Here is a 14,480-nt window from a genome sequence, read left to right as displayed (position 1 = left end):
GACAGGGATGTCCACTCTCCCCACTGTTATTCAACATAGTACTGGAGGTCCTAGCCATGGCAATTAGACAAAACAAAGAAATACGAGAAATCCAGATTGGTAAAGAAGAAGTTAAACTGTCATTATTTGCAGATGACATGATATTGTACATAAAAAACCCTAAAGACTCCACTCCAAAACTACTAGAACTAATATCGGAACTGAGCCAATTTACAGGATACAAAATTAACACACAGAAATCTGTAGCTTTCCTATACACTAACAATGAACTAATAGAAAGAGAAATCAGGAAAACAATTCCATTCACAATAGCATCAAAAAAAATGAAATACCTAGGAATAAACCTAACCAAGGAAGTGAAAGACCTATACCCTGAAAACTACAAGACACTCTTAAGAGAAATTAAAGAGGACACTAACAAATGGAAACTCATCCCATGCTCCTGGCTAGGAAGAATTAGTATTGTCAAAATGGCCATCCTGCCCAAAGCAATATACAGATTCAATGCAATCCCTATCAAATTACCAACAGCATTCTTCAATGAACTGGAACAAATAGTTCAAAAATTCATATGGAACCACAAAATACCCCAAATAGCCAAAGCAATCCTGAGAAGGAAGAATAAAGTGGGGGGGATCTCGCTCCCCAACTTCAAGCTCTACTACAAAGTCACAGTAATCAAGACAATTTGGTACTGGCTCAAGAAAAGAGCCACAGACCAGTGGAACAGAATAGAGACTCCAAACATTAACCCAAACATATATGGCCAATTAATATACAACGAAGGAGCCATGGACATACAACAGGGAAATGACAGTCTCTTCAACAGATGGTGCTGGCAAAACTGGACAGCTACATGTAAGAGAATGAAACTGGATCACTGTCTAACCCCATACACAAAAGTAAATTCAAAATGGATCAAAGACCTGAATTAAGTCATGAAACCATAAAACTCCTAGAGAAAAACATAGGCAAAAATCTCATGGACATAAACATGAGTGACTTCTTCATGAACATATCTCCCCGGGCAAGGGACACAAAAGCAAAAATGAACAAGCGGGACTATATCAAGCTAAAAAGCTTCTGTACAGCAAAGGACACCATCAACAGAACAAAAAGGTATCCTACAGTATGGGAGAATATATTCATAAGTGACATATCCAATAAAGGGTTGACATCCAAAATATGTAAAGAGCTCACACACACCTCAACAAACAAAAAGCAACTAATCCAATTAAAAAATGGACAGAGGAGCTGAATAGACAGTTCCCCAAAGAAGAAATTCAGATGGCCAACAGACACATGAAAAGATGCTCCACATCGCTTGTCATCAGAGAAATGCAAATGAAAACCACAATGCAATATCACCTCACACCAGTCAGGATCGCCATCATCAAAAAGATAAACAACAACAAATGTTGGCAAGGTTGTGGAGAAAGGGGAACCCTCCTACACTGCTGGTGGGAATGTAAGTTATTTCAACCATTGTGGAAAGCAATATGTAGGTTCCTCAAAATCCTCAAAATTGAAATATCATTTGAAACCAGGAATTCTCCTTCTACGAATTTACCCTAAAAATGCAGCACTCCAGTTCGAAAAAGGCAGATGCACCCCTATGTTAATAAGTGCACTATTTACAATAGCCAAGATATGGAAGCAACCTAAATGTCCATCAGTAGATGAATGGATGAAGAAGATGTGGTACATATACACAATGGAATATTACTCAGCCATAAGGAAAAAACATATCCTACCATTTGCAACAACATGGATGGAGCTAGAGGGTATTATGCTCAGTGAAATAAGCCAGGCAGAGAAAGACAAGTACCAAGTGATTTCACTCATCTGTGGAGTATAAGAACAAAGGAAAACTAAAGGAGCAAAACAGCAGCAGAATCACAGAACCCAAGAATGGACTAATAGTTAACAAAGGGAAAGGGAGTGGGGAAGATGGGTGAGAAGGGAGGGATAAGGGTGGGGCAAAAGAAAGGAGGCATTACAATTGCATGTAGAGTGTGGGGTGGGCACGGGAAGGGCTGTGCAACACAGAGCAGACAAGTAGTGATTTTACAGCATCTTACTACGGTGATGGACAGTGACTGTGAAGGGGTATGAGGTGGGGGACATGGTGAAGGGGGGAGCCTAGTAAACATAATGTTCTTCATGTAATTGTAGATTAATGATACCAAAAAAAAATCAAGCTCTACAATAAGGTATGCAGCCTGATAATCTAATCCTCATACCTAACACAAAGTATTGGGTAACCATAGTAGCAGTAAGTAATTCATGAATGCTTTAGAGACCCTTCATAGACGGTAAATCTATAACCATAGACATATTCTAGGTGTTTAACAAATACTCATTAAATATTAGACACAGATACCACAAAATTAATACCACAGTAGAAACTATTTTAGACCTAATTAAATACAGCAAATATAATATACATAAACTAACATACATATATATAATATATATATATTATATATATATACACACACACACAAATTGCCAAATAACCAAAGGGACAACCTTCATAGATTTATTGCTCCCCTTAAACACTGACATAAAAATAAAAATCTGTTATTTGGTACAGAAATTGAGGTAAAACATTGATCAAACTTACTATACAGTAATAAAGAGCAATGCTTACCTATTTCAATACATGTTATTCCCAGAGACCATACATCTACTTTCCTATCATATTTTTCTTCATTCTTGCGTAAAATTATTTCTGGGGCCATCCTAAAACATAAAATGTTACCTAAGTTAAAAAAGAAAAGTATACTATTCTTTAAAAACGTAATGACCGTCCACATGGAGAATACCTGTGTGAATTCCAGATGATATACCTGGACATAAGAATTCTTATAATGGGAAATAAATGCATTACAGGTTGTGAGGTAAATATTTACCGTTGCATATACAGTGTTAGACTTATTCTCACCATTTCCATGATCACATACCAGCATCCTGGAGGAAAGACTCCCCAGAGCAGGGTTGCATTCTGCATCAATTCAAGTTTGCAGATTGTAATATTGTATATCCTTTATGCCAGTGGTTCTCAAACATTTCGGTTTCAGCATCTTATTACAAAAGTCTAAATTTTGCTCGAAAGAGGGCATTTTGTCACTGGCACTTGTTTTCTTGAAGTAAACAATCTCACTACATTTAGCTGAGAAAATATCTGCCACAATAAGCAACAATGAACAAGCAGTTTGTCAGTCTTTTTTGCAAATAGGAGTAGTGTTCTGTGATAAAAGTGGCTAGGACCGCCACCCATAACTAAATAAATCATACAATTATTAACTCTGGAGGCGTCTTGGTTATAAAATGAAACGCTAGTTCGCATCTTCAGCTAGACTCTAATGTTCTCACTGGTGCTTCACCTTATACTTCCTTTGTACTTGTTAAGCATAGACAAACATTTAGAAGTTTCTGCTCAGTAAGATTCTCACCAGGCGTATGTGTGTTCCTGTGTGTAAAAATATGTAAATATGTACATAGTGCTGTGTTCCTAATAAACCATATACAAATTAATACATATGTAACTTTCAATTGCCAATAATAGAGGGCTTGCAATGTGTTAAGATGTTGAAGTAAGCTTGGGGAGCCACTAAGTTCAACAAAGTTAAAAAAGTAGTTTTGTTTTTAATGCACAACTTTCTAGCTCCTTTCTAGTATCTAATATTGACCACTGATTTATAAAGAGGGGGACCATTAAGAAGCATTATTTGCCCAAAGAACCCTTTTTTTATACAGGGGAAGAGGATTCTATCTAAACTAGGGTTCTACATAAGAAATTTTTGGTCATACAGAACAGTAGTCTTCAAAGTTTTTATTTTCTTACTTCCAATGAATTTATTAAAAGAATGTATCCACTTGTACATTTTTGAGTTGGTATCTCAATTTTATAAACTTAATAATTGCAAACGATATAATGCACACATATGTATATACATTATTTTGTATATGTGCTTTACAGATATTTACAACTTGGAGCTGAGGACCTCACTCATTCATTAAAAACACTGCTGTATGATATCCTAATTAGCAATCCCAGTCTGCACGGTCATATCAACAATTCAAATCAGAATTATTTTCTGTCAGGAAATGCCAAACTTCATTTTTCATTGTAAATAACATGTGAATGTGTCCTCACGACAAATGTCCCCGTTGTAAATGAGATAATTTGTGACTCACTAAAAAGGAAGATGGGTGGAAAGATAATTGGGGAAAAGAAAAAGTAAGGAGTAAAAGGAACTGAAGAGAGATGACTGTGAAGGCAGAAGGCCCTTTGCCAAAACTTGGTGTCCTAACTCTTCAATATTTCTGATGCTATATATTCTAGATGTTACATGTTCTCAGATTGTCCCTCTGGTGATGGTTTGAGGCTTTTAATTCTCAGAACAATGCATCACTCTACTCGTCAGGATGGGTGAGAAGCCTTTCTTTAACAAACTGGGCGTTGGGAGATTTGAAAGGTAGGTGGAAAAGAAGATGCAGTAGACCTAAGACACTTCTCAACATATACAGAGAGAGGACATCTATGGAAGTTGAAGATGTGGAAAATAATTCCCTACAGACTTGCTGACATTATTATGGAATTATTTATGAATAAAATTAGATGATGTCTAGAAGTCACTTCAAATAACTGGAGGTGGGAGGGAGGGCAAGAAGTTCAAGTACACAGGGCAGCCAGGCCCTGGGGAGGTGCGGTTAGGCTGAGCTGACCGCTGTGTAAGCCTTCGTTATATTTTTGTCTATTTCCCTGTATACTTGAAATTCTCCACAATAAAAAATGAAAACAAAAGTTCCTAATCAGCTACCAGTCTTCAGGTACTCTTATTCAGAAGATCCTGACACACAGTAAGTATAAATCTAAAGAAAATTTCCACTTAGCATTTCTATCTTCTCCCTTCTTAAAGACTTAAATGTTTTCACTCCTACCCTCAATACATGATGTGGATGATAACAGGAAAGAAACACAGAGGGGACAAATAAATCAATAGGAGATACAAGGGCAACACTCCAAATCTGTATCTGAAACTACAGTGCTTAGAGTAATATCTAAAGCAGCACTGTATTTCCAGGAGAAACATAAAGTACCTGATAAAAGTACAACCACACACTGCCCATTTCAATTATGAGGATCAATACCAGATAGGACTACGCTTACCAATGCGGCGTTCCCAGAAAAGACTTGGCAGAAGAGGCCATGGAAGCAAATCCAAAGTCAGCAAGTTTCACCTGGCCTCGTGGTGTCAGAAGGATATTTCCTGCTTTGATGTCTCTGGGTTTAAGGAACACAGAAAATTATTTGTCTTTCCTTTGTAAGATTATACTGAAAATGATAAAATCATATAAAAATTTATAAAATAGGGAAGGAGAAATCAGAATAATTAAGGCCTTGGATAATCTCTCAGTTGGGATAATGAGAATTAAGATCCAAACTAAGAAATGAGATACACAGAATTCCTATAAGTATATAGTAACAATTTTCTAAAAGAGAAGATAAAATAGCAGAAACAGAAGAAAAAAATTAGGTAATTAATAGCACATACTCGATATTTGAGTGCCTGTTTATTGGTACAAATAACGGTTTTAAAAATTTAGCTGAACATTCTTATATGACTGTAAGATCTCTGAGTATAGCCTTAACAATAAAATGGAAAAAAAAGAACCTGATGCCCCAAATTTTTTAAAATTACTCATATCATTCCAAATTTTATCATAGTTCTCCTACCTAAATATGAAATGAAAACTGAAACACATGGGTAAGGTAATATCAATGATCCCAAATTTACTTTTAAACTCTTTTCTAAATCAGCAATGTATATGTGAACTAAGAAAATTATAATGGTATTGTATGCCCAATGGGCACTATAACATTCAAAAAGAAAAAAATTTCTAAGCACTTGTCAATTCATACTATATAGTATTATAATGGATATAATATTATGTCAATCTATTTTCTTCCATTTGTTTTTTTTTAAAAATGGAAGGTTCTTTGAAGTTGAGAAGACCTTAGATTCTGCTTCCAACTCTTTCATTCTCTTATTTACTATGCATGTGGATTTCTCTTGGACCTTACTACCCTCATCTAAAAAACTGATAACCCATTAATTTGCAGTGACTCTATTATGTAAGTTTACTATGTATTGTCTGGTTCACATAGATAATTTTTAAAATGCTACCTTCCTTCTAAAAACAGGCAAAACCAGTACCAATGCTAAAAATGTAGTTTATGATGGTTTAATCTTTAAATTACTATCCATTATCAAGGATTATCAAGGATTATCTCAAAAGCATAGAGTGTTAAGTAGCTTTTACTTGTCTCTGTCATGGTATCAATGGAACAAACCCGGCATTATGAGTCACCAGGAGGACAAAAGGTCTAGGTTAGCTCTAGTCTGATCTATCTTCCTTCATCAGCTTTGAGAAGTGAGTCACAAATTGGGGCATCAGTTTCTTCATTTGTAAAATGAAACAAGTAAGAATACATAATCCCTATCGTCTTTTCCACTTCACAAATTAAACTTTTCTATAATTAAATTTCTATCACAAATCTATAAAGTGCACATACTTCGGAAAGTCCAGCAGCATGTGTAGAAAAAGATAAAAATTATTCTCAACAGAGAGATCAAATAAATTAGTATATTCATTTTAAGACATGGATAACCTAAAAAAATATGAGTTTGCAAAACTCCAGAATACTTTTATGTAGCAAAAACCAACAAAGCTTTCAGGATTAATAAATTCTAGGTCTGAGAAATTTGCATATTAATATATGGTAATTTTTAAAGTACTTACCTATGGATCATGAAACGAGAATGTAAGTAGGCTAATCCACGAAGAGCACCATGTATAATTGCTGCTATTTCCATTTCTTGTAATGGCTTTTTGTGAACTTAAAATAAGATTTTATTTGAAAATAATTATTCTATAGAACACTTCTATTTTAAAATATATATACACATATCTAATATATGGGCAAATTTTAAAAAACTAACATTTAGCAAGAAGGAATTTTTTGCTTTCCAAGATAATAAAACAAAGCAATTGAACTTAATAAGTGCGCAGTTGTGCCTAGTTATTATAGTTCACAGCTAATTTTCCTCTAAGTTAACATTTAACAATTATTTCATGATTATAAAACAATGAAAGAGGAGCTTTCCCTTTTTATATTCCTACATATCTTCATTCTGAACAGAAGGAACAAATCAAGTTAAATGATAAAGAATGCAGAAAAATGCCTCTTAAATCATAATGAAAGAAAACTCATCTGTTATGCTAAAACATAGTATTTAATGAGGACAGTGCATACCACGCTGAGACTCTAGAATTTAGTATAATAAAATGAGAGTTCATTCCCTAAGAGATTTTTTTAATAATGTTACAACTTTCCAGGAAGAGACAATCGTTTTTGCTCTTCCTGGAAAGTTTTAACATTATTTAAAAAATCTATTAGGGAATGAACTCTCATTTTATTATATAAATACTTTTCTTTTCTTAATAAATAAAGGAAACTTACCTTCCAGCAAATCTACAACAGATCCTGAACAATATTCCATTACAAGCTACAGGGGAAAAAATGATAAAAACATTAAAATACACTATTAAAATAAAAAGATTCTATATGAGATAAAATAAATTCACCAAGGAGATCAAGAAGATAGTTTGAAGTGAAACAAACTCTAGTTATCAATTACTTTTAAATATAAGTATACATTTTGGAACTTGTTAAATGCATACATGAAGTTAAACCAATGCTACATTAATCTTTTATAATGCCGACATATAACTGCTTGTAGAAGATGTGTGTTTCATATAATTACTAACTAAAGCTACAGGGGAATACACATATTCCATTAATATTAACCTATAGTAGCAATACCGGTATTGTTAGGAAGCAGAAAATCGTCCTCTGGTACTATATATACAAAGTTTAGGTTACAGTTTAAATCTTTCCTATAAAGCAAACACAGAGCACCTCTTACGTGCCAGGTATTTTATATATATTAACTAATTTAATCCTCATAACCACCTCTGGAAGGAGACCCTATTATCATCCTTGTTTTACAGATGCAGAAACTTGGAAGACAGAGAGGCAGTCTACCCTCTCTGCCACTGTTTTTTCTGTTACCACAGCCTCAAATTTAGGAGTACCATTACCATCAAATTAAACCAAACATTACAAATCTAAATAAATCTAAGTTCTGTATACTAAAATGATAATCAGCTGTAGCTTATTAAAAATAAAAGGTCATTCCTGTTTAAAGAAAAATTAGCCTTTCTCTGAAAAGACATAATTACTATGCCTATACCATTGTAAGATTACTACCTTATCTTAGTTTCAACGGGGCAAATTAATCTCCATTTTCTACAATAAAATGTCCCAATTTTCTACCTTCAGTATTATTCAGCCAAAGAATCACAATCAGTTCAGATTTCACCAGGATTCACCACCAATATTCCAACCAAGATCCTTGCGGTTAAATAGCTTACAATACATTTATGTCAAAAATAAATGCTGATTTTCATCCTTTGACAGGATTGTTCTCAACAAATGTTTGACAAAGCATTTGAAGAATGACACCGCTAACATACATCAGAACATTTTCCCGTGCACGTAACGGTCAGCTGAATCTCTGCAGTCAACCGGCAAAAGTTCTGTTATCTCTTACTGCCTAAGAGTTTCAGGAAAAGCTGCTCCTCTTTTCTCAGTATGAGCTAACATTTCAAGGTGTTTGTGCGTGGCTTTACACAACTATTTTGAGACGTTTTTGAATTAATTATAAACTAAACCTACTAAAATTACAGCAAGGGGAGAGCAGATACCTACCCATGCTCTCTGCTGACGTAAATAGCAGCCTTTGTATTCTACAATGTTGGGATGTTTTAATGTTCGTAGGCACCTGACTTCCTTAATAATACCCTGCCATCTCTGTGGGGAGAAAAAAAAGAATAAAGGAAAGAATTAGGAACAGTTGCCTTTCCTTAGAAAGCTATCTAAGTACAAAAGTAATTATTAGATTAAAAAGTTAACAAGAACATACAGCTTTGCTTTATTTGTAACATTTAAATGTCAAACTAATATGTTTTAAAGAAATTACATTCATATAGTTTACAACCCAATAACATAAAATTCATTTCCGGTAGGACATATTTTTATTTTCATAAAATTTATTATCTATGAGTCTTATAAAAATTTTACAACCACACACCAAGCCAGTTGAAAACTATATACTATATTTAGTGGTTTTTCTTCAAAAGTTCAACCTCCCCCTTCTTTTTTTGCAGCTTTATTGTTGTGTAATTTACATACCTTAAAGTTCAGCTGTTGTGTTTTTGGCTTATATTGTCTACCAAATGTTATGTTTTTTCTGCTGCTTAAACTCAAATCAAGTAATTACCTAAATTCCTAAATGCACATATTCTAAAATGCTAGTGAACACTTAGGTTATAACAGAGGGAAGTTCACAGAAAAACCAAGCAGCATGGAAACATTTTCCTACAGGATTTCCCGAAGAACCTTCCCATTGACACCTACTAGTAAGTAACAGATAAACCTTCAGCAATAAAAGCTACTCTATGACAACTTCAGAAACTTAGGCCATATCCTAAGTAGGGTGACTTGTCAGAAGCAATCAGGGAACTGAAAATACAGGTACTTGGGTCCATACCCAGAGACTCTAGAGGCTTAGTGGATGTGGGATGGGAACTTGGAATCTGTTTTTTGTTCTTGTTTCCATTTTTCCAAGCTTTACCGCTGGCTTGTATCATATTTCTAAAGGTAGGGGAACTAGAATACAGAACTTTAAAAAATGTTTTGCACTGGATTTTAAGATCCTGTATCTCCTATGTTATTTCATAAGCCCTCAAGAAAATAGAGCAAGATATTCACAGTGTAAAATGTGTAAGCTGTAAGATGCTAACTTCAGAAAGTGTTTTATGGGCTTTACATTTCAAATTTGAGTGCTCTGGGAGGCAAACTCTCAAAACAAAACCAAGCTAAAACCTGTATTCTTCAATGTAAAAAAAACTTCCAGGAAGGACGCAATATTACATGAGAGAAGATGATGCCCTAGGTGAAACTTTTTGTTCTAGGCATGACTAATTAAACAGACTCCAGCACAAGTCTGCTATGAAAGCTGGTTTTAATGTTATACTGTAGAATGGCAAATAAAATTCAACTTGTAAAAAACGGAGGTTTTTAGGGGTTTTAGAAACTATTAAGAGATTTTTAGGTATCGACATAATGGAACAGTGATCAATCACAACAGTGTTATCATACCCATAAGTATGATTATCACAAAAAACAATATTTACCACAAAACGGAGATTACAGAAATGTAGAAAGCCAAAACCTTTAAAAATTAAAGACTGATCTAGCAATTCTACCTCTAGGCATATACCCTAAAGTTTAAAAGCCGGGACTCAAAGAAATACTTGTATCCCTATGTGCATAACAGCATTATTCACAATAACCAAGGGGTAGAATCAACTAAGTGTCCATTTACAAATGGTAGATGGACAAAATGTGGTGTTTTTACACACACACAGACAGAGGAATATTATTCAGCTTTAAAAAGAAAGGTAATTCTGTCACACTACAACACAGATGAAATTTGAGCACACTATATTAAGTGAAACAAGCCAGTCTTCACAAAAGGACAAATAGTGCATAATTTCAATTACATGAGATACCTAAAGTAGTCAAATTGATAGAGACAGAAATTGGAGAGGTGATTTCCAAGGGCTGCGGGGAGGAGGGAATGAGGTGTTATTGTTTGATGGGTGTACAATATCACTTTTGCAAATTGAAGAATTCTGGAGATGAATGGTGGTGATAGTTGCACAGCAATCTGAATGTCCTTAACACCACTGAACTTACACAAAGTGGTTAAGATGGTAAATTTGTTTTGTTTACTTTACCACAATTAAAAGTAAATAAATTTTTTAAAGAATTAAAGAAAGACAAAGAGAACAGACTTAGAAAGTAATTTTATAAGCTTACACAATTAAGGAAGAACTAATCAGAATACTGATGAACTAAAGTACATGCAAAACAGTATCAGTAATTTTATTTTTCAGATTATTATCCACTGCCTTATTTTTCAGACTTGATATGTAGCTGCCGATGATTATTTGAAACAGCCGTTAAATAATTTCTCAACCATTAAAAATTTATATCCATTATACTTACTGTCAAATGTACCTTATTCTAGGTTACTTTCTCAGACATGATAATCCCTCTATTATAGAATAATCTGCTAAACAACAATTTAAAACATTAAACTCGTGTCAGCAGCACATATCTAAGAAACTTAAAAGGAAGGGATACAGTTGGGAGGTTTCTGGGATGTCAGGAATGTTGTTTATGGCTCTAGGTACAGGTTAAATGGGCACACTGAGTCTGTGGAAGAAAATTCCTTGAGATAAACCTTAGTATTTGTATATTTTTCAACATTTTTTGAAAAAATTCCCACCTATCCCCAATTAAAAACGGTATGGCTTTCTTTAACATGCCAATACAAACATATATATTTCACCTACCTCCACAGCCTTCTGTCCACTATAAGGTATTCTCTTGATAGCCACCACGTCACTGGTGTGCACGTCTTGTGCCTAAAAAAGACAGAAGACCACTGTTAAAATAAACATTTATAAACTACCATGTCCAAAAAGATACCAAAACTGCTTTTAAAGAACATTAAAAACATAAGTAAATAGATAACAAAAAGCATATCAAATTATCAAGGAGCTGGTACTTTAGAAATAAAAATAATGCATGTTTATCTTTGAATAAGCTACTTGAGAGGAAAAATATAGAAATTTGAATAGAACTATAAACAAACAAAATGACTAGTACAATCTATGGTAGGCCTGGAAATGTCAAAATTTCAATGAAATGGACAATTCTCTTGGAAAGAACTACTAAAATTGATCTAGAGAATAATTTGAGTAAAACAGTGGTGGAAGATTGAAAAGAATACTAATTGTCTTTAAAATTGTTGTGAGTGGAGCAGTTTCTCTAGGGGAACTTCCCAGGATAAAAGGGGAGAAAAAGGAAAGCTACCCCATTAATTGTAAGGAGGCAGTCTAACCCAACAACTAAACCCTCACAAGCAGCGCAAGATAGAAAGTTAGGTACCAATCTGACTTATAAATGTAGACAAGGGAACTCTAAATAAAATTTTAAAACCAAATATTACCGGGCATTAAAAGAATATTTCATTTGGATAAAATATATTACCACAGAAATGCAAAATTTTGATACAGGAAAACATTTCATAATTTGCCATATTTTTTTTACAAATCAAAGGGGAAAATATATACTTACACATATAAACGCTTAATAAATGCTGAAAATGCAGAAAGAGTCCAACTCTAAATGTATTTAATGCAGGGAAGACCGAACTCTTAGAAAACCCACACAGGAAAGGTAATTCCTCAACATGATAAATCATGTCTATTGTAAACAGCTATTAACTAGAATTAAGACAAGACAGCTAAAATGGTATCACCATTACTATTTACCACTGCTGTGGAATTTTGATTAAAAAATAAAAGCAAAAGCAGAAACATGAAAGTTAACCCTTTAGAAAGTAAGAGCCAAATTCTCATTATGAGTTTAAAAAAAAAAGATGATATATAAAGAAGGCACAAGAGGATAGCTGCAAAACATTTCATATGAGTTCAGTAAGAAGGGTTAATCATCTCTAGTCATCTGTGGAAGAATTCATCTTCAATTCAGTCTTTAATGAATTCCCAAAGATAAAATGTTTTAAAATTAGATTATGGTGATGGCTACAAAAATCTAACTTACTAAAAATCTATGAAATGCACACTTAAAATTGGTGAACTGAGAGTAACTTAAATCTTAAAAAAGCTGTTAAAAAGTTAGACAAGCAGGTATGTAAAGTATACGTAAATAGAGTTCCTTAAAAATATATATATATATACATATATATATATATATATTCTTTTAAGTGGTTCCTTGGAACAATTAATGACCTTCCAAATTCAATTACTAGCAGACTAGTTAAGGAAAACGTGCACCACTTAACATAATGGGTGAAGTGGATCTATCTGCATAAGATCTCGAATATGAATTTATTTTTCCAAAATGTTCTCTACTCATCAATTTGTGAGCCCCTTGATTTTAGTCAATAGGTCTAACCAGCTATATTCTTTTCTAACAGTTTTAATGAGATATAATTTACATAGCACACATTTCACCCATTTGAATGTTTGTAATTCTATACCTTTTAGTGCACTAACAGATGTATGGCAATACTGATCAATATGACAGATATATGCAATTTACCGATAACTACAATGTTAGAACTTTCATCACCTTAAAGAGAAACTCCAAATTGTTTCATTTAAAAATGGTTAAAATGGTAAATTTTATATTATGTGTACCTTACCTCAAATTTTTTCCCCATTAAAAAAACAGAGAAAAGAAACCCCACACCCTTTAGCTATCACTCTCCTATCCCTATTCCTCACCCCTTCAGCCCTAAGGAACAACTAATCTACTTTCTGTGTCTCTGGAGATGTGCCCATTCTGTACACTTTGGAACCATATAATATATGGTCTTTTGTGACTGGTTTCTTTCACTTAGTAATGTTTTCAAGATTTGAGACCAGTGAATGTTGAGCATCTTTTTATGTGCTTTTTGGCCATTTGTACATCTTTGGAGAAATGTCAATTCAGATCCTTTGCCCGTTTAAAAATTGGGTTGCCTTTTTTTTATTAAGTTGTAAGAGTTATTTATATATTCTAGACACAAGTCCCTTAGCAGACACATGATTTACAAATAATTTCTCCTATTCTATTGTTGTCTTTTCAGTTTTGAAGCATAGAAGTTTTACATTTTGATCAAATCCAATATCTATGTTTTTCTTTTGTTCATGCTTTTGTTGTCATTTCTAAGAATCCTTTGACAAAACCAAGGTCATGCAGTTTTACCCTAAGAGTTTTATAATTTTAATGTTCACATATGGTATGAGGTAAGGGTCTAATTTCATTGTTCTGCTAAAGAGCTGCATTTCTAATTAGCACAAGATAAAGTTCAAAAGTGGGTAGACTAAATGCAGTGCGGTCACCTGGAGTAGATTCCAGAACAGAAAAGAGCACAAAGACTGGGAAAATATGAATAAAGTGTGTTGTTTAGTTAATAGTATCAGTGTATCAATGTTGATTTCTTAGTTTTGATAAAGGTTCTGTGCTTATGAAACTTGTAAACTTTAAAGGATCTGGGTGAAGATTATAGGGCAAACTCTATTACTGCAAAATCTGTAGCTCTAGCATTATTTTAAAATAGTAAGTTAAAGTGACTGTAATTTATTAAAATCCAAATTCATTAGTAATGATGATTACATTAAAATTAAATCAGATTAAGATGAGATTACTTTTGCCTATCACACACACACACAAAAACCAACAGAAAAATATTTAATGTCCACAG

General features: G+C 33.6%; 2 protein-coding genes across 3 annotated transcripts in view; one reads left to right on the top strand and one right to left on the bottom strand.

The window, feature by feature from the left end:
- The window catches only part of LOC140848000 (serine/threonine-protein kinase TAO1-like), a 398,025-nt gene that overhangs the window by 57,699 nt on the left and 325,846 nt on the right, over window positions 1-14,480 (bottom strand). For both annotated transcript variants that reach the window (XM_073230047.1, XM_073230048.1), the window contains exons 6-11: window positions 11,560-11,631; window positions 8,846-8,947; window positions 7,535-7,580; window positions 6,814-6,910; window positions 5,180-5,293; window positions 2,654-2,745 (exon numbers count right to left, since the gene is read on the bottom strand). In XM_073230047.1, coding sequence (XP_073086148.1) covers window positions 2,654-2,745; window positions 5,180-5,293; window positions 6,814-6,910; window positions 7,535-7,574 — 343 coding nt within the window. In that variant the 5' untranslated portion in view covers window positions 7,575-7,580; window positions 8,846-8,947; window positions 11,560-11,631. The remainder of the gene's footprint in view (window positions 1-2,653; window positions 2,746-5,179; window positions 5,294-6,813; window positions 6,911-7,534; window positions 7,581-8,845; window positions 8,948-11,559; window positions 11,632-14,480) is intronic.
- Window positions 1-14,480, top strand: part of LOC140848002 (serine/threonine-protein kinase TAO3-like) — a 66,134-nt gene that overhangs the window by 49,074 nt on the left and 2,580 nt on the right. The window lies entirely within an intron of this gene.

The sequence above is a fragment of the Manis javanica genome, chromosome 2 (assembly GCF_040802235.1).
Source record: "Manis javanica isolate MJ-LG chromosome 2, MJ_LKY, whole genome shotgun sequence".
Lineage (NCBI taxonomy): Eukaryota > Metazoa > Chordata > Mammalia > Pholidota > Manidae > Manis > Manis javanica.
Note: the sequence above shows the minus strand (reverse complement) of the source record. Positions and strands in the feature narration are given on the sequence as shown.